This window comes from Syngnathoides biaculeatus, chromosome 4 (genome assembly GCF_019802595.1).
Source record: "Syngnathoides biaculeatus isolate LvHL_M chromosome 4, ASM1980259v1, whole genome shotgun sequence".
Lineage (NCBI taxonomy): Eukaryota > Metazoa > Chordata > Actinopteri > Syngnathiformes > Syngnathidae > Syngnathoides > Syngnathoides biaculeatus.
This window is the reverse complement of record NC_084643.1, coordinates 22,447,116-22,467,581: the sequence shown is the minus strand read 5'-3', so window position 1 is coordinate 22,467,581 and position 20,466 is coordinate 22,447,116. Positions and strand designations below refer to the sequence as shown.

The 20,466-nt window shown below is 41.0% G+C and overlaps 1 protein-coding gene across 1 annotated transcript in view; it reads left to right on the top strand.

The window, feature by feature from the left end:
• The first annotated feature begins 69 nt into the window (after positions 1–69).
• The window catches only part of mtmr3 (myotubularin related protein 3), a 47,472-nt gene continuing 27,075 nt past the window's right edge, over positions 70–20,466 (top strand). The window contains 13 exon segments of the mRNA XM_061818559.1: positions 70–240; positions 4,031–4,098; positions 7,815–7,904; positions 9,671–9,787; positions 12,654–12,736; positions 13,369–13,535; positions 13,619–13,715; positions 14,001–14,114; positions 14,335–14,525; positions 17,949–18,080; positions 18,194–18,305; positions 19,313–19,508; positions 19,679–19,864. Coding sequence (XP_061674543.1) covers positions 141–240; positions 4,031–4,098; positions 7,815–7,904; positions 9,671–9,787; positions 12,654–12,736; positions 13,369–13,535; positions 13,619–13,715; positions 14,001–14,114; positions 14,335–14,525; positions 17,949–18,080; positions 18,194–18,305; positions 19,313–19,508; positions 19,679–19,864 — 1,653 coding nt within the window. The 5' untranslated portion in view covers positions 70–140.

Genomic DNA, 20,466 nt, shown 5'->3' with positions numbered 1-20,466 from the left:
GCCCAGCCCCGCCCATCGCCACTGCTTTGGCGGGATGACGTCACAAACACGTCAAGTTGGGCTTGGAGAATTTGCGAAAATGGCGACGAGTGCTCGGTGCTGCTGGAAAGGGCCACAGTCGAGCTAGCCTGGGCTCGGATATGACTCATGTTTATTCCCTGCGGGTGTATTTTCTGCTCGTCAATTGCACGGGTTTCGGACGATCCTGCGGCATTGGACATCTCGTCGGTGTTTTCGCTGGTGAGTGTGCCGGCTTGGAGTGGTTCGTCAATGGGCGCTGTGTTTTGACAGAGGCCTCGGCGGCTTTGGGGTCCGCCCTCCATCTCACAACAACAATAACAGTTGCAGGGAACTGCCTTAGCTCCACTAGCTAACTGGTCGCTAACCAGTCTCCGAGCTGACCGCAGGCGCGCGCCACAGCGACAAACGCCGGCCAATATTCAACCTAGTGTTGTTTGGAAAGTTGTCACTTTTCCTCTTGCTTGATGAAGCTTACCAGCTCGGCGTTAGCATCGCCCGTTAGCATAGGCAGTTTTACCGACGTTGACGGTAACTTTCCGAAGAAAAGAAACGTGAACGTCACCCAGCGAGCGTGTAGAAATGCAGTGGCGTTCATGTTGCTGATATTAGGTCATTAGTTTGGACTGCACCGTTTGCACAACCTGTTACCACAATCAGCCACAGCGATGACCTGTTTTGCCTCCCAATGTATTGCTGTCTTTTCCCTTTTCCAACGGCCTCGTTAGCCCGTCGTGCATTTATATTGACGTGCAATTTGACTTTCCGGCGAATCTCAGCCAATATACCCAACAGTGTATCTATATTTTTCTTCCCCTTCCCACCCTTAAAGGCGAGCTGTCAACGTTACTGTGCAAACTGCGAGACCGGTTATCGCGTTCAGACCTCTCAATCAACAGTTCTTTCAACAAAGTAGTACAGTATATTTGGCCTGTTTACTAATGTTGCAGCCTATGATGCACTGTGGCATGTCACGGGACAGCAGCACCGTTAAGGCTCTAAGGGGCTTAGCTCTGTGACTCTGAACTCCGGGCCACACTGATCCTCAGCCACGGGTTTGAGCCCATGCGGTAAACAAAGTCCTGTGTGTTGGGACGGACAGATAGGCTTTATTTATTTATTTATTTTTTAGTCAGGCGGGACCAGCGCAACTGACCGGCCTGCATTTGACACCTCACATCACTAGGCCGCCTTGTGTCTGCTGCTGAAGTATTGTCCTGCTCCTCCTCATTTTTTTATAGATCGTCTCAACTGCTCTTAGTGACCTCTCCACATCACATTCTAGCCTCTCTTCCCCTAATAACTATTTGTTGGGCTCTTAAAATATTATGCGATGAACATCAGGAAAAAAAAAAAGGCTTTACACGGTCAGGATTTTTTGAGCCCATCACTGCTCAGCAAATTTAAAAAAAAAAAAATCGAAGACCTATCGATCACAAGATGGAGCAACGAGTCTACGTTTATTACCTGTTCATTTACTGTATATATTTGTGTACTTAATTGATCAAAAAATATATATTTGTAATAAATAATTCATCTGTTCATCTATTTATCCCAGTGATGCAGAGTGACTGAATAAATGAATGGTCTTCTATTAGATGGCAGTAAGTACATACAGTAATTTACGTATGTACTTTCGTTGGTATATTGTGAGATTTTTAAATTGGAAAGTACAGTGGTCCCTTCACTTCTAAAGTTCATTTATTCCAGAAATAGTTTTTTGTAACTTTAATTTTTCATAAGTAGAAGGGCTTTTTATATGTAAATAGCCTCATCCGTTCCAAGCCCCTGAGCGCCCCCCCCCACCACCAAAAAATGAAGCATTCAAAGTACATAATGTAAAGAGTAATAAAAATTCTGTTCATTTACCTTTGGCGTTGGGTGACTGCGAAGAGAAGTATGAGTGACAAGCAAAAGGCATCGTTGGGACGCAGGCGGAGGCAAATTTTGACAGCTGAGAGAAAAGACGCACGCATGCACACAACTTAATTCCACTAAAGTTTCTTGGGGCCCATGGTTAAGACATTTAATAAATTTGCAATAAACATAAATGGAAAAACACTCACAATAAAGTTGTGCATTACCAATGTACGCTAGCATGTAATAGCATGTAAAACCGCTAGTGTGTGATTTGTTGACACTCGAGTGTCCTAGGGAAACGAAAAGCATCATGGGTAAAGATTGACGTCCCTCTTAGCCCATGGGATGCCAGGAAGATGCTACGACGATAAGTCAATCAGAGAGCAGCTCTATCACGCCACTTTCAAATCAAGATACAGGATGTTTACCTTCGGTGGAATTTGGGGGCTGCGGATCCAGCACGTATTTTTTCCTTCTGTATCCTGAATTTTCCTTCGTAACTAGAGGCAATATGTTTCCAAGGAGACATTTGGCAACCTGGATTTTTCATTACTAAAGACATGAGTAGGTAGGGGTATCACTGTAGGTACCTTAGCTCGAAAAAGTTTCGATTTCACTACTCTGGTCAGCTCATGTATTCTCATCAGTCGGGTCAAATCAACATTACAGCAAGACAAAAATAATGGGTACTAAATGACTGTTCTCAAATGACTTAATTGTAATTAGATTACTTCCCCATACCAATACTTAAAGCGAAATTCCGGTGGTTTGGAGTAACAATGTATCCAATAGGTCATGTAATATGTACTCTATCTTGATAATATGATATTAAATCCTGTCTCATTTAATAGTGTTTTGAGAATATTTTTATCGACAATTATGAATTTTCAAGTGCGCTGCCATTTTCGCAAGTCACATGACCTACGTGCGCGGATGTGATGTGAGCGAACCTATGGGGGAGTGAGCTCACGGCTCCGCCACTCGGCAGAGCTTGCTCGTTAGACTCCCAAGTCATTGGGCCCGAAGAACTGCTATTTCTTCATCAGATGAGGAGAAATACGAGAAATCAGCGCTGGGCGTAATAGTGTCCCATGTAATTGAGCGTTTGGAACGGCACGTAACACGTCACATCTTCTCACGTAGGTCATGTGACTGGTGAAAATGGCGGAGCACCTGAAAATTCGCAATTGTCGATAAAAATCTTCTCAAAACACTAATACATGAGAGAGGATTCAACATCACATTATCAAGGTAGAGTACATATTACATGACCTATTGAATACATTGTTACTCCAAATCACCAGAATTTTCCTTTAAGAGCTTGACTGTACAGAAAAAGGAAATGTTTACATACAACTACTCGGAAAAGTGCTAGCAATAGCTTGCTAGCCTACGTAACATTTTGTTGCCCATTGAAAGCCCTCCATCCATCCATTTTCTGAGCTGCTTGTTTTCACGAGAGTTGCGGGAGTGCTGGAGCCAATCCCAGCTGTCAGCAGGCAGGAGGCAGGGTACACAAGCTGAACTGGTTACCAGCCAATCGCAGGGCACAGGGAGACAGACAACAGTTGCACTCACAATCACACCTCGGTGCAATTTGGAGACTCCAATTAATGCATGTTTTTTGGGTAGGTGGGAGGAAACCGGAGTCCCCGGAGAAAATCCACGCAGGCACAGGGAGAAAATGCAACCCCCACACAGGTGGGGCCGGGATTTGAACCCAAACTATATAAATATTTCTACATAAAAATATGCACACTTTTGGATTGAGATACACTGTGCACAATAATGATGCAAAGTAAATGTAATTCTCAGAGCCGATCAATTATGTCACTGATCGGATTGACTAATTATAACATCAAAACCGATTAGCTGATTAAAAAAAAAAAAGAACTCAATTATTGGCTGATCAGGCTGATAAAATTATTGTAAAGTCTAAAAAACCAAAATGTTCCTGGCTGGTAATGTAAGACGAATAAGATGTGCTGTGCAGCTTTGAGGACGCAAAGTCTGGGATAAATCGCACATCTTATTTCACAGGTGTCAATGAACATAAATATTTTTATTATGAACAGGGGACAATAAATGTCTGCTGGTTTCAAAATAAAATTGTCATAATTCAACTTTTCAATGTTTTCCTTCATTTCCATAGATTTTCCATCTTTTACTTGTGAACTTCTGAACGGGATCATCTGGACTACTCATCGTCCGTTGTCATTGGTAAAACCAAACCACATTTTATCATTGCATTTAGCTATAAAATGTAGCCTCGTAACGTTAAGGACAGATCAAGGAATATATGACTTGGTGAAGGATGGAATATATAATTTTTTAAAAATTAATAATCACAAATCTCACTTTTTTGCATCATATCACATCAAATATGATTAAAGATTAAATGCACCTCAATTTACTACATTGAACAATATGCGAACAAAAAACTATTTACATGCTCCCAGGATGCTGAGAGCATGTAAATAATGTTTAAACTATGTTTTCTGTCAATTATTTCACAAGTCATTCTTTTGTTGTATTATTTGCTAATTATGCTATTCTGTTTGCTGAGGTGTGACAATTTTAGTTTCGTTTTGACTCCGTGAGTTTGGTTAACATTGTCAGTAATGATTTGCTTACAGAGGCGGTGTGTTGGGCAGTGTAAGCTTCTTTTGTTTACAGATGTAAAATGCTATTGTTCCTCCCTGTCTCATGAAGGCCACCATATCGTATGTACATACACGCTAAAACACGTTCTAGCATACATGCTAATAGTGTAACCAGTGCGTTTAAATGTAGTTTATTGGACAAGTTACACAACATTAGCAAATGTTGGGAATCAGTATTCGCATGATGTGCACCACATTGTAAGGCACCATGTCTAATGTGGCGCCTAGTCTATTTAGAGCAGAATTTAAGACCTCTATGATCATGAAAATTCGGTATGTTTAAAAAATTTAAGATTTGGAGAGAAAAATCTTCAAATAAGCAGGGCTGCGAAAGGTAAACCACGAATGGTCAAGGGCACACTGCATGGCCACTTACTCAATGTCTTCGGTAGAGATAGGGTCTCATTACCACTAAAGGGTGCTCGCCTTGGATTTCACTTTTAAATACATCGAGATGTTTGCTATTTTCCTATCTTTTTCTTGTCTCAATTGGCGCTACGTTGCATCTTCCCACTATGCCCACGCTCCTTCAAACGAATAACTTCTTTTCTGCATTCTATACTTCCCAAACATCGGAGACATAAGCACATTGTCACGTACAGCTGTGCGTGCGTCCATCTCTGCCATCATCTCTGTCGTAAAACTGTCATTTGCAGGTTTTCTTTTCAAACGTGTGTTTTGAGGTGCAAATTTTAACTCACAAATTGAAGTGTGAGACCAACTAGTTTGTTTTGAAGTAGTCAGTTTTTAAGTTAAACCACATTTCCTATTTGGGCAAAACCAAACATTGTGTAATACTTATCTTGAGCTGGAGCCTATCCTAGCTGACATACGCTTAGGGAGAAAAAATAAAAGCAAGATAGGTAGGGTACCCCATGAAGAGATCCCCTGTCTATTAAGGGACTTTTATATACAGTGGGTACCGAAAGTATTCAGAGCCCCTTAATTTTTCACTTGGTTTATTGCAGCCATTTGCCAATATAATTTAGATTCATATTTTTCCTCAATGTACATGCAGCAACCCATATTGACACAAAAAACAGAACTGTTGACACTTTTGCAGTTATTAAAAAAGAAACCATAAGTATTAAGTATTAAGTATTAAGCCATAAGTATTCAGACCCTTTTCTGTGACATATTTAACTTGTGTGCCGTCCATTTCTTCTGATCGTCCTTGAGATGGTTCGACGCCTACATTGGAGTGCAGCAGTGTTTAGTGAAACTGATTGGACTCGATCAGGAAAGCCACACACCTTTCCATATAAGACCTTACAGCTCACAGTACATGTCAGAGCAAATGAGAATCATGAGTTCAAAGGAACTGCCTGAAGAGCGCTGAGACAAAATTCTCGCATGGCGCGGATCTGGCCAAGGTTACAAAACACTCTGCTGCACCTAAGGTTTCTATGAGAAGCGTGGCCTCCATAATCTTTAAATCAAGACGTTTGGATGAACACAACCATTCCCAGAGCCAGCCAGCTGGCCAAACTGAGCAATTGGGCGAAGAGCCTGTGTGAGAGAGGTGAAGAAGAACCCAAAAATCACTGTGGCTGCGCTCCACAGAATGTTCTGGGAAATCATCAATCACTGTAGTTCTCTACCAGTTGGGGTTTTATGGCAGAGTGGTCCGACAGAAGCCTCTCCTTAGTGCAAGGGACATGAAAGCTCACATGGAGGTTGCTAAAAAAAACACCTGAACAACTCCCAAGATGGTGAGAAATAGGATTCTCTGGTCTGATGAGACCAAGATGGAACTTTTGGTTTGAGCTGCAGGGACAGCACGACTGGTTGCAAGGAAAGATGAATGTGGCCAAGTACAGGGATCTCCTGAATGAAAACCTTCTTCAGAGTGCTCAGGACCTCAGACAGCCCCAAACGTTGACCTTCCAACAAGACAATGACCTTAAGCACACAGCTAAAATAATGGAGTGGCTTCAGAACAACTCTGTCACTGTTCTTGAATGGCCCATCCATCCATCCATTTTCTGAGCCGCATACCTTTACAAGGGTCATGGAGTGCTGGAGCCTCTGACGACGAGGGTGGGGTACATCCTCAATCGGTGGCCAGCCAATCGCAGGGCACATATAAACAAACAACTATTCGCATTCACATTCACACTTACGGCCAATTAAGAGTCTCCAATTAATGCGTTTTTTTCGGATGTTGGAGGAAAGCGGAGTGTCCCGAGAAAGCCCAAGCAGAGACTGGGAGAACATGCAAACTCCATACAGGTGGGGCCAGGATTCGAACCCTGGTCCTGAGAACTAAGAGGCAGATGCTCTAACCACCCATTGACCGTCCCTCCCCAAATCCAGGGGTGAAAAACCTGACCCATCATTTCCAAAAAGACTCATGGCTGCATTGGTTTAAAATCTGTTTCTACACAATGGTGAGCAAAGGGTCTGAAATAATTATAGCTGTGATATTTTTCTTTTTGATAAATCTTCACAAATGTCAACATTTTTTTTTCCTATCCAAATGGGGTGCTGTGTGTACAGTAATGCGGGGGAAAAAGGAACTTAAAGGATTTTAGCAAATGGCTACAGTATAACAAAGAGTGAAATATTTGAATCTGAATACTTTGCGAGCCCACTCTAGGAATAATAATAATTCCTGCTTATGTTTTTAGTCTCCCCTCGGTTAAAGCCAATTTACACTCTTATTAACAGACATCACAATAGGATAAAAGATGAGTAAATACAAAACTTCTCCAAAGGACTTGTACAAAGATACTTTCTGAATTACTCTTGTTTGTTGGACAATGCTGGATGACAATGTCTTTGCTTTACGCAGGCTGCTCCAGGCCAGGCTTGATTCTATTTGAGTGACCCACACTCCTTCACAGTGGCCATGGTACACTATTTTCTCTTCTCAGCTTTGTGGTAGTTTTTGCATGCAGTCTGTAGAGTTGAAAAATCTCTATCGATTTCATACAGTGGGCATGGAATGTGTTCAGAGTCCCTTGATTTTTTTTTTTTTTATTTATTTTTTTTGGTTTGTTTTTTTGCTAAAACCATTTAAATTCCCTTTCCCCTCATTAATGTACAGCACCCCATAATGACAGAAAAAAACAATTACTGAAATTAGATTGCTCAAAGAAGAAACTCAACTATACGACAGCCATAAGTATTCAGTATTTGTCAGTGTCTCTACCAAGTGTTCTGTGGGAAGCCATTGAAAAAACATATTGAAACCCAAGAAATATCAGAACAAGCTTGCGGCAGTGAAGTTGATTGCGGTACTGTAAGCGTAACAGCTATTTTAATGTCCAGGAGGAGGAGGGGCTGAAGAGCTTGGAGGGTATCCAGGCCAATCAAATTTTCCCAAAGAAATCCCCTGTCCTGGAAGAAGAAAACATGCAGGTGAGGAATCTTTGGACCAAAATGCTGGGAAAACGTCTTCCCAAATAGATGTATATGTGAGAAACCTTTGAGTTTCAGTCCTGTCTCAAATTTATCAAAAATTAGGAAGGACAATCAATTGATGAATTATATGCAAAGTAGGGTGTCTTAACGGAGAGCTACACTAACTTTTACACTGGTAGCACTGATGGAAAAATTGGGAATGAATCTTTATATTTGCAAAGTATTTTACGATAAGCAATAAGTTTGTCTGCAACGAGCAATGGTAGACAAAATGGGTCAAATAATTAAAAACTAAACCAAAGGCTTACATTTAATTATTTGTTTAACTGCACCCAGTTTCTAACAGTGAAGGCTCCTAACCCTGTTACTCCTACGAGAACCACTTAATTTTAAGCGTTACCAGGCCAAAAATATAGCATACCACGCTACATTACATGTATAAGAAATTAGATGTCCTTCTATACATTTCCTCTTTCTACTGTATTTGTGAAAATAAAAGCTGTTGGTGACTTTCAACTGGCTCACTGGATTTTACAAGGTAGGTGCAGAGGCTAGCTGTCTTTTCACCAGCAGTCCAGATCATTTAAAATGATTAAGAAGCAGCCGGACCAGTCTCATTAAATGTACTTTGTGACCAGTGGCCCGACACAATGGCTTACTGGCTTGTCTTTGACACGATTAAACGGGGCACAGGAATGTGACAGTGCTGTGTATAATAGCATGTATCCGATCTGGACGAAGCAGTTATGTTGCAAGTGAAAGTGCAATTGCGAGTGTTGCGAGTTCTTGGGTGCCATGGATGGAAGAGAACTTGCCCAGCTATTCATTTCAGAGACAGAAGATGAGGGCTTTATTGGATTTGTGGATGAGGATTAATAAAAAAAAAATAACGTATGTACATTGTTAAATACTTCAATAAACTACAACTCACTTTACATTGTTAAATACTTCAATAAAAAAAAACAACCGAACTCAGTTTTGTACCGCTGGTTTTTTAAATTGCCTACATTCTTGCTTCCGTATGTTTTAAGAAAGCGTATTGTAGCATCACTCAGAGTCTGGACCCGCTCCCAGCAATGCAAAAAAAAAAAAAAAAAAAAAGGGACTTTCAACAACTAAAACATGTACGTGTGCCATGGTAAAATTTTTAGTCGCACAATTTAAATGATAGCAAATGTGACCATTTTGGTCACACTCTAAAGCCCTGCTTAAAACTTGCATGAAAATGTTTAGTGTGAGCAAGGATCAGTTTAGGTTGTTCTAGGATTCAAAAAGTGTTTAAATTGATAAATCAAATCAATAAATAAAAACATTTTCTTATTATTCTATTTGTTGTTGTGTTCGTTTTCATTAACAACTTCATAAAAAAATGCTGGTACTTACATATTGATTAATTACTCTGGGGTTGAGCTTAGTTACCCTGCAACGAGAGTTTTGTACAACTCAATAAATTGTGAACCTGGGCAAATGTGAAAATCAATCAGCCATTGCACAAACACTGGCCGGAGTCAATACAGTCATTGTGTATGCCCTGAGCACGCATTTTACCTGCTTACTTGTGGGACTATAGAAACCACCACTACGAAAGAGGGTGTGGTGAAAGCCTGGAAAGGATCACTAAAGAATGGAATGTCGGTGGATGACATGCTTGATGCAGTTATTCAAATAAAACAACATAAAGGCCTTTAAAATTTATCCATTTGTTGTGTGTGTGAGGATTATGATCTGCATTTTTGAAATGTTAAATCTCCTGCTGTTGCTAGGTGCCCTTTCCTGAGCTGCACGGGGAGTTTACGGAGTATGTGGGGAGGGCAGAGGATGCCATCATTGCAATGTCTAACTACCGCCTGCACATCAAGTTCAAACAGTCTGTCGTCAACGTAAGTACCTCCAGAAAACCCACGGCGTTTATAAGAGATGTTAAAAGTTGATAAGCAAACATGTACCACACCTGCGGGGGAAAACACTTTTCCTGGGTTCACATAAGGCAGTGTCCAAACACATCACTGGCATACTAGCATTTAGTGAATGGACATGGGCATTCATGCTTGCTCTCTTTTTAATTTCAACAGTGATAAGCGAAGTTTAACTTTGTCTCCAAATCACGTGTATTTCTGCAACTCATCCCATTTTCTCACCACAAAGCTGTATGACAGTTTAAACCCATTTCATGCATTGTGACTCGGCTGGCAGAAGCTTTCAGTTCACGTCTCTGACAGCATACCAATATCAGCAACACTGGTGTAGTGGGAACATACAAGATAAGCAAACGTGCAACATTCAGATAACCCTACTACTGTCCCACTAGCTCGTGACAGCAGGAAGGTTGTGCAATGACGTCTACTTTTTTCATTTCACTTGCCTCACTGTATTGCAATATTATGAAATCTTGTTCCCAATTCAAGACAACAGTAGGCATCATGAAACCCTGTGCTGAACAATTCAAGTTCTGAACTTTTAGATGTTCAGACTACATTTTATGACCTGTTGATGCAGAAATGTAAGACAATCCAAATGGTTCAAATAATTTTTTTGTCCACATGTAGCCCGTTCCTGGTGACTTGTTCCTGCTCCTCCTGAATCCCTTGATTGATTGTGAAACGCACTCCCATCTTGCAGGACCCACAGTGGGAATTCTGAAAAAATGTCAGCCTCTAGTTCACTTTACCAAACACATACATACAAATAAATTGCCTTTTTGGAAAATTCACAATTTTAGACTCAAATTAGGTCATTTATGTGGATCGCACAGATCTAATGAAGGCGACGGTGTTTTTACATTTGGATTAACAAATACAGCAGTTTTACTGTATTGTAGTATTTGTCTGCTGAAACGTGGATGTTTCAGCTCACTTATAACTTGAGAAAACATTGTGCTCTAAATTAAATGTTTTTATTGATTTTGTTTGTGCTACTTACTCAGTATTTTACTCTTAACTCAGTTACTTGTGGGGAGAAGTACTTTTTACATTTATTTGGGTCACTTTATTGTCAAGTAGCAGTACGCTTACTTGAATACAATATTCATCAGAGCTGCACACCAATGGCGTGGACATCCTATTTTTGCTACTCTTACTTTTAAACAACACATTTCCTCATCATATCAGTCATATTTGTGATATCTCTTTCACTGGTCTTTTGTATCTTCGCTTTGAGGTGTTGCAGGTCGTGGCCCTGGATGTATTATTGTGATATTGTTTTGGGAATGCCGCTTACAATTAATCTAATTTGTTTTATGGATGTTAATGTTAAATCTATTAAGCGATGAGGCAATGTTAGGGATTAGAGTGGGTCCGGAAAGTATTCAGACCCCCATAAATGTTTCACTGTTATATTGCACCCATTTTCCAAGTTATTTTTCTTTTCTGCATGAATGTATGCATACCACCCAATATTGAAATACAAATGCAATTAGTGTTTTTTTGGTGCATTCTTTAAAAAAGAAAAACTGAAATATCACACATATTTCATATTTCACATTTGCATGTCTGTGTTCATCAAAATGTACGTTGACAGGGAGGCAGGGGGAGAGAGGAGGAGAGTGAATGAATAAAACATGCTGAATGCCTTCACTGCCAACAAAATGATTTTTTATTGCAATCCCTATTGATTTGCTAAACTGATGTGGGTTGGATTTTTACAAGTAGCTGTTTTATGGTGCCTTTTATTGGTTTGTTCCCAGAGTTATTTGATCTGAAATGAGCCTTAGGTTTTTGGCTCCCACTGCCACTTTGCTCACATCAGACAGCCAATATTCTCTCACAAATTTTTATGGGTTGGCAAAGCAGGTGCATGGCTCCTACATGGGTGGTGGGAAGTGCTAGAAGAGAGCAAGCAGCCGTAGAATCTTGATGACGTCCACAATAGCAATTTAGTTTAAGAACTGTAATTTGAATTTGTGGTTTTGTGATGCTAGGACATCTGGAATGTGGCATGATTACAGCTCTTTGTAGGTGGTGAATTGTGACTGACCAAATCAGTCGAGCACTTGCACTTACATTTTTTTTTCTGTCTTGGATCAGAGTTGTTGTGAGGTGTCAGTAAGTATCAGAGCACGGCGTGGGGTGGTTTTCAGTTTTGATTGTTTTTTTTTTATGAAATATGGTGGCCCTCTAGAAGACTTTCTTGTTGACATTATTTAGCTTCAAGAGCTGAATGTGAGACAATGTGTGGGAAGACTAACTATGCAAGTCTCGAACAATGCATTTACATGTACAAAGCGTCCCTATGACAGAAAGCCTGTCATCATAGTGTAGTTAGAAACTTTTCCAACTGATCACTGACGGCCTGTAGATAATGCATGACTCAACGTTGCATGCAAAGGGCAGCCTGAGCCCAAAAGTGCTCTTACGTAATTAGCAAAGCTTATTTGAAAGTAGACTAGCAATTTCCATACAATATTCAAAGCATACGCCGCATTCAGTGCTACAACTCAGTGTGTCTGTATTCTAATTCTGTTTAAAACTCAAGGTGGGGAAAAAAGACCTCACAGGACTGTCGGGTTATTTTATGTGATTGCTTCCATATTTTAAATAGTGTATGAACAAAGCTTTGAGAAATGTTTGATGCATTAATGCAAATGTAAAGTGAACTAATCTATTAGTTTTTCTAATACAAGTGCGTTAATTTCTTTGTAGCTCATTGGTTGCATGAAAGTGTTTATATGTCCTGTGTTTTGCCACTGTTCATTATTTATAAATTATAGTCTTCCATGTGTACTTGTTCTGACTGCGTGCGCTTCTGCAGGTGCCTCTGCAGCTTATTGAGAGTGTGGAGTGTCGTGATATGTTCCAGCTGCATGTCACCTGTAAAGACTGTAAAGTTGTCAGGTAAGACCAGAGATGACACTCATGTAATCCATTACCAGTGTGAACAGTATCATTTCCTTCCCAAAATGTGACTATTTAGTTTTTCAAAATAGCAACCGTTTTAGAGATGGTAACAACATCAAAGACAATCGTAGTTGTTAACATCTTACTGACTCCATCCATGCATCCATCCACTATCTGAGCTGCGTAGCCTCAAGGGTCACGGGACTGCTGGAGCCTATCCGAGCTATCTTCGGACAGGAGGCGAGGTGCACCCTGAACTGTTTGCTAGCCAATTGCAGGCCACAGAGAAACAAGTAACCAGTAACATCCATAATCACATCGATGGGAAATTTAGAGTCGCCAATTATTGCATATTTTGAAATGTGGGAGGAAACCTTAGTGCTCGGAGAAAACCCGCATAGGCAAGGGGAGAACATGCCAAGTACACTGGCGGGGCCAGGATTCGAATCCCGGTCCTCAGAACTGTGAGGCAGATGTTCTAACCAGTCATTTACTGTGCCGCCGCATACTGGCTCAAGCTATGTATATCTTTCGTTATGAAGTCATTTTGAACAACACCAGAGCAGTGTTGTGCAGCTTCCATAAAGAAACCAGTAGAAGAGTTGTTTTTTACTGTGCTTTCATCCCAGGTGTCAGTTCTCCACATTTGAGCAATGTCAGGAATGGCTGAAGCGTCTCAACGCCGTAGTGCGACCCCCCTCTCGCTTGGAGGATCTCTTCTCCTTCGCGTTCCATGCCTGGTGCATGGATGTGTACGCTGGTGAAAAGGAGCAGCATGGAGAGCTTTGCAGACCAGGTAACACTGACTCCAACTTCATCCCTCAAATAAGAGCAGTCCTCTAGGCACCCTGCTCATATCGGGTTTCTCTGGTCTTTAAGGGGAACATGTGACCTCTTGTTTCAAGAATGAGGTGGAGAGGATGGGCTTTGACACGCAAAATGCTTGGAGGATATCTGACATCAACAGCAAGTTTAGGTAAAGTCAGTTTGTGTTCCAATAACTTTGTGTTGTATGTGGCTTTCTGGTTCCGTCCTTTGCTGTCATTGGCATAAAAAATGCAGATCAGTGGTTGAGAGACGTTTTGTGGTTGTTTTGTTCTTCACTGGTGCGCCCCCAAGGGCCCATAAAGACCCAACCCAGGATTAAGTGTCTATCGACAGATACTTATTTCGATCCTTCACTAATACAGTCAGTCAGGTACGATGCCTTGTTTTATGCCTCATGTTACCCACCTCCCTATGTGCCCCTCGGTGTTACCAGGCTTTGCCCCAGCTATCCCCAGCAGCTTCTCGTACCAGCCTGGATTACTGACAAGGAGCTGGAAAATGTGGCAGCGTTCCGTTCCTGGAAGAGGTTTCCTGCAGTGGTATATAGGTCAGTTAGTTCGGTTCTCTATAAATGAGAGACTTCACAGTCTAGCTTCCTCTTCCGTGCCTATTAAGCTATTTACTTCATGGTTGGGAGTAAGCGGTCTCAAAGTATCCATGGAGAGCATCAAACAATATGTGACCTAGCTTGTTTGCCGTATACAATGTACTATAGTAGGTATAGTGTAGTCTTTGTGTACTATGTACTACTTTGTTCATACATACAGGCACCTGAGCACAGGGGCTGTGATCGCCCGTTGCAGCCAGCCAGAGGTCAGCTGGTGGGGCTGGAGGAATGCTGATGACGAGCACCTGGTTCAGTCGATTGCCAAGGCCTGTGCAGTGGACGGCAGTTCTCACAAACACCTGTCCAATGGAACTTACATTAATGGCTCCGAACTGCCTGATACTGATTTTGGTGAGCACTCACTCAGTCCACCTTTGAAAAACTCTTGCTGCACTCTAGCCCAGCTACAAAACCCACACCCACCCATCCATTTTGTAAGATGCTTATCCTCACGAGGGTTGCGGAAGTGGCAGAGTCAATCTCAGCTGTCAACGGGCTGGAGGCGGGGTACACGCTGAACTGGGTGCCAGCCAATCGCAGGGCAGATGGAGACAGACAACAGTCCCACTCATAATCACACCTAGGAGCAACTTAAAGTCTCCAATGAGTGCATGTTTATGGGATGTGGGAAGAAAGCAGAGTTCCCGTAGAAAACCCACACAGGCACAGGGAGGAGAAAATGCAATCCCCACACAGGTGGGGCTGGGATTTGAACCCCGGTCCTCAGAACTGTGGGGCCAATGCTCTACAGCTGCGCCATAGGCCAATGTAACCTTCTTCTTACAGATGTGAAATACAATTGTTTCTTTCTGCCTCGTCAGCACCATCATATGGTTGCTTACATACTCATGCTGGCTGTGTAACCAGTGTGTATTAATACTCCATCCATTATTCAGTGATGAAAGTCCTCCGGATTTTCCCGGAATTCCAGATTTTTAAATTATCATGAAAATTGCTCCAGAAAATTGAGGAAAAATTACCTAAAATTAATCCGGATATTAGTTGACAACATTGGACGAACATGCGTTTCAGTTTGTTGTTTTGCTTTCACGAGCGTAGCCATGTTGAGGCACTAACACTCGTAACAGTAACGCCCCTCCCCTCGCATTCTCTCAAGATGTCGCTTATTTTGTGTGGTCTTGACATTAATTTATCTGTTTATTTCATAAACGTTGATTCAGGTGTGGCCAATACGGCAGTCCCGTGGTGCGTGACCCCCCCCCCACAACAATACGTCAGGATTGCCGACAAGAATGTTTGTTCCAATCTATCGCTAGCTTGTTGCCACGAACACCGATTATGTTGAAGTAAACTGTCAGCATCTTCATTACATTGCGAGTATAGACCGTTCGTGTTTATTCCTTGACAGGCCAGCGCATTTAACTTGTCTTCAGATCAAGTTTGGCAGATCAATTTATTGATTATTGATGAAAATTTTAAAATACCGTTTTATATCATGTTCTACTAACATCAGTTGAAATTGGAAATTATCATTTCTGAGTTTTAAATTTTAGTTTTCCATTTTAGTTATGTATTTGTTTATTTTTTTTGTAATTTACAGTTATGTTATATTAATCCAGTAAGTTATTTCAAGGCCATCCCTAATCACACCTGCAACTTTGTCTACCTGACCACACCCATACATGTTTCAAATGTGAGTGACTGTGTGTATCAAAATATTAAAGGCAACTGATTGTACTATTAGTATTACTAGATCTATATCTATGATAGTGAGCAATGTGGTCGAATGTATCAGGACAATGCGATGTAACAAGTTTGAGACTTAAACGTTAATAGTAATTACTACAGATCAATTTCTTTAACATGTTTTGCTGTACGGTGTAGAAATTCTAGGATATATTTTCGTCTATATTCTATAATATATGTAATGTGGGGAAAAGGTCAATTTTGGATATCTTTTTACTGAATAGTTCACTTAATTCATTTGTCTTGAGATAGAATAGCATATTTTAATGACAAATGTGATTTTGTACGATCCAGTGATAGGGGAATGGGGGGCAAAAAATTTTCGGCTTGGCCCCTGGGGAACTTCTTCCCAATTTTTTTTGGGTTCCGGACTTATAAATTTTACTTTCAATTTTTGTCTGAATTTTGTTCACAGATATCGCCAGAATGCACCACAGCCGTCCATTTTTAACAAAAATTTCCCGCTAGTGCTCGCATTTGTATTTTCAGGAATTTTCACGAAAGTCCACTTTCATCTCTAATTATTTGCGGGGCTGTAAGGAATGTGACCCCCTCGAATAATGGGGGAACATGATATACTGTTACCGTGGAGGGATTCAGGTAATACTGTGATATGAATTTTACATGATATCGCCCAGCCCTGTGGTGAAGCAGAGTTAATTCTACGTCCACTACTCGTAACCCCACAGAGGAGGCATCAGAAAGATTAAATAAAACACAGGAGGATATTTTAAAAATGATGGTCCCATTGAGTGACTTCAATATAACCGACATGCAGCGTTCGTCTCTGGTGGACAAGCTCCTTTTCCCCTGCCTTGTGTGGACTGAGTTCCAATATCTGTAAATATTTTATGTGTGATTACCTAAAGTACAACCAAACATGATAGCAAAAAGCAAAACAAACTAACGTATGTGTGGGAGCACCTCTCAGCATGCTTTGCAGCACTAAGGATGTGAATAGCGTTCAAAGTGCATGTTTTTAGTCAGTTATTTCTTCAGTCATTGTTTTATTGTTTTGTTAGTTATGCTATTCTATTTGCTGTGGTGTGATGATTTTAGTTTCGAAATGACACCGTGAGGGTGAAAAACATGATGACCAATGACTTGCCTTTACTGTCTGTGTGGGGGGGGGGATGTAAGCTGCTTCTGTTTACATATGTAAATTTGCAATTGTTCCTCACTGCCTCGTGAGCACCATCATACGGTAGCTTACATACATCCTAAAACACATGCTAGCATGCATGCTAACAATGTAACCAGTGTGTTCAGTTGTACTTCATTGGACTAGTCACATAATATTTAGAGATTTTGGAACTCTCCACATTATAAGGTAACTGGCCTATTTAGGAGAACATTTAAGACTTAAGTGCACTATATGGTGGTGAAAATTCAGTACAATATGGGGGGGGGGGGGGGGGGGGACTTTGAGGGCAAAATCCACCAATATGCAGGACCGGAAATGAACCATGCATTGGCAAGGGCATACTCTACATAATGAAACCATTGTGTGTAATGAATGTAATATTTCTCAGTTATTATATTTCTCTTTTTAAGAATGTGACACTTATTAATAAGTAAATCTTAGTGACATTATTTTTTTTCCATTGGTGTTGTCTTATGACTTCAGCTGCAAATTTTAGAAATCAAGCGACATGTCCACCTCATGAGCCACGCCTTTGCTTAACTACTAGTTTGAATCATAGATTTTACCTCCCATCCATCCATTGCTGTAACTTTATATGCTTACATGATGAACCTCGATGTTTGAGTTCAGAATTTGTAGAATGAGAAATGATTCCAACGGGTGCTATACTCTTCTGCACATTTATCATGATACCACCTTGTAATTGCGTAAACTGCATTTGTATAGTCATGTTTGATCAAAATTCCTTCCGTTTCAGTCTGAAAACCCCCTTTTTCTCCAAAGTCCTGTAAATGTACTGAAATATAAAAAAAGTCTATTTTGAATTTACTAAATTGCATGAACCATTGATGCTCTTCTCATTTATACTGTGCTCCGTTCCTCTATGTCCTGAGAAGTAACTCTGATGTTTAATCCTGTATCAGAGTCCTCAATGACCAACAGCTCAGAGGTGGAGACATTAGCCATCCAACCTCACAAGTTACTGATTTTGGATGCAAGGTCTTACACAGCTGCTGTAGCCAACAGAGCAAAGGGGGGAGGCTGTGAATGTCCTGGTAGGTCTTTTTTGTGTGTTCTGTGGATTTAGTAGCACAGTTTGAATCAGATTTAAAATGTTTGCAGTATAAAATTAGGAAACCTAATAAAAGTTATGTTCACTGTGTTATAGAGTACTATCCTAACTGTGAGGTGGTGTTCATGGGCATGGCGAACATCCACTCCATACGCAAGAGTTTCCAGTCCTTACGTTTCCTCTGCACCCAGATGCCGGATCCAGCCAAGTACTTTTTTTTATGGATGCATCGTTTAACCATTTAGCCTAAAACTGTTTAACTTTAGTTGGAAATCTCAGTTGTGCTTCAAACGTGGCCCTCCATCTGCCGCTGTTTTCATTCCTTCTGCTTTGTCGGCTTTAGTAAAATATTGGTCCATTGAGTTTTTTAAGCACACTAAGCTATTGAGTGTATTTTATTGTAATTAAAGGTTAAAAACCATTCGATAAAATCAACCATTTTTCTTTTTCATTTCATCATTCATTTATATAGCTGGCCTCCTGTCATAAGTGTGTCTCTGGGTCGGAAACTTGCTGTAGAACGTAACACTCGTAGTTAATGTGCAGTCTCACCCAGGTGTTAAGGCCGGTAGAAATTAACCCGTTTAAACTGTAGCTAAATGCACTATAATGCCAAAAGTATTCGGTCACCCATCCAAATAATCAAAATCAGGTGTTCCAATCACTCGTATGGCCACAGAGTCAAATCCATGCAACCAGCCGTGCTATAAAATCAAGCACCTGGGCATGCAGACTGTTTTACAAACATTTGCGAAAGAATAGGTCGCTCTTAGGACCTCAGTGAATTCCACCGTGGAAGTGTGATAGGAGGCAACTTATGCGACAGCTCCAGTTGTGAAATTTCCTCTCCCTCAAATATTCCACAGTCGACTGTAAGCTTTGTTTTAAGAACTGGGAAGTGTTTGAGAACAACACCAATTCAGCTAAAAAGTGGGAAGCTTGTACACTGAACGAGAGGGGTCAGCAGATGCTGAGGTGCATAGTGCAAAGACGTCAGAAGTGGCTTTATTTGTCATGTAAAGGGTGGACCGACATTTTACTGACCGCTAAGGGATTAGGAATGGGATTTCACTTAAATTCCTATGTGAGTCAAGTAGTAATATATTTTATGAATCCTTGTGTGTGAAAGGGGCTATAAATATATATGTTGTTGTTTTTTTTAAGATTATTTTGCCATGTCATAAAATTCCTTTGGTGTTTTCTCTTCACCTGCAGCTGGCTGTCTGCACTGGAAAGCACCAAGTGGTTGCAGCACCTGTCTCTGCTGCTGAAGGCGGCCCTGCTGGTGGTCAATGCAGTAGACCGGGACCAAAGGCCTGTTTTGGTGCATTGCTCTGACGGCTGGGACCGAACACCTCAGATTGTTGCTCTGTCTAAGCTGCTGCTTGACCCGTATTATCGCACCATAGAGGTAAAACTGGAAAAGTTGTGATTGCTCTGTAGAGAGGCCTAAATTTTTTCCAGCGTAATATTCTGTTAAGACTAATATCATACAGCATTTGTGTTTTCGAAATAGAGCATTTTCAAAGTACGCGCAAGAATTTTTATTATATTTTATCTGCACATTATATCTTTGTGTAGGGCTTCCAAGTGTTGGTTGAGATGGACTGGTTGGATTTCGGGCACAAGTTTGCAGACCGATGTGGCCATGGAGAAAACTCTGAGGATGTGAATGAGCGCTGTCCTGTCTTTCTGCAATGGCTAGACTGTGTTCACCAACTGCAGAGGCAGTTTCCTTGCTCCTTTGAGTTTAACGAGGCCTTCTTGGTGCGTTTTAACTAATCCACTCATGTACCAAAGATAGCTAAGTGAATTTTACATATATTCAATTAATTCTTTTGCAGTGTCGGTTTACTTGGGCGTGCATAGTTTAAGACTGTTACGTGATTGGATGACAAACAAAAGTTTGAACGACTACGACCAACAACCCTTCAGAAATCTTAGTCTAAAAGATGGAGAAATAAATTGCAACACCCCCCCCCCAATTTGACACATCGCCAATTCAGGCAATCTTTAAACAATTTTCAAAATGGTCAGGAATTGAGACATTCTTTCACCTTCCAAATGTTGTGGGCATGTTGCCGAGAGCTCTGAAAATCCCTCCTCCTCTCGTTGCGCCACACAAATAACGTAAAACACATTATGCTTCAATGAAAATCTATTTTTTAGAGTTGTGGACGGTTTCATGGCCAATTGCACGCTACAGTGATGGAACAGGGAAGGTATTTATGAATACAGAAGTGGCAACTGATGGAGGGGAATCTCCTGCGACGTACGGCAGGCAACTGTGAGACTGATGGCCAACTGTAACACTGTCCAGTTTCCAAAGTGTTTGGTTTGCCCCTGCCTCGCAACACAACATACATGGT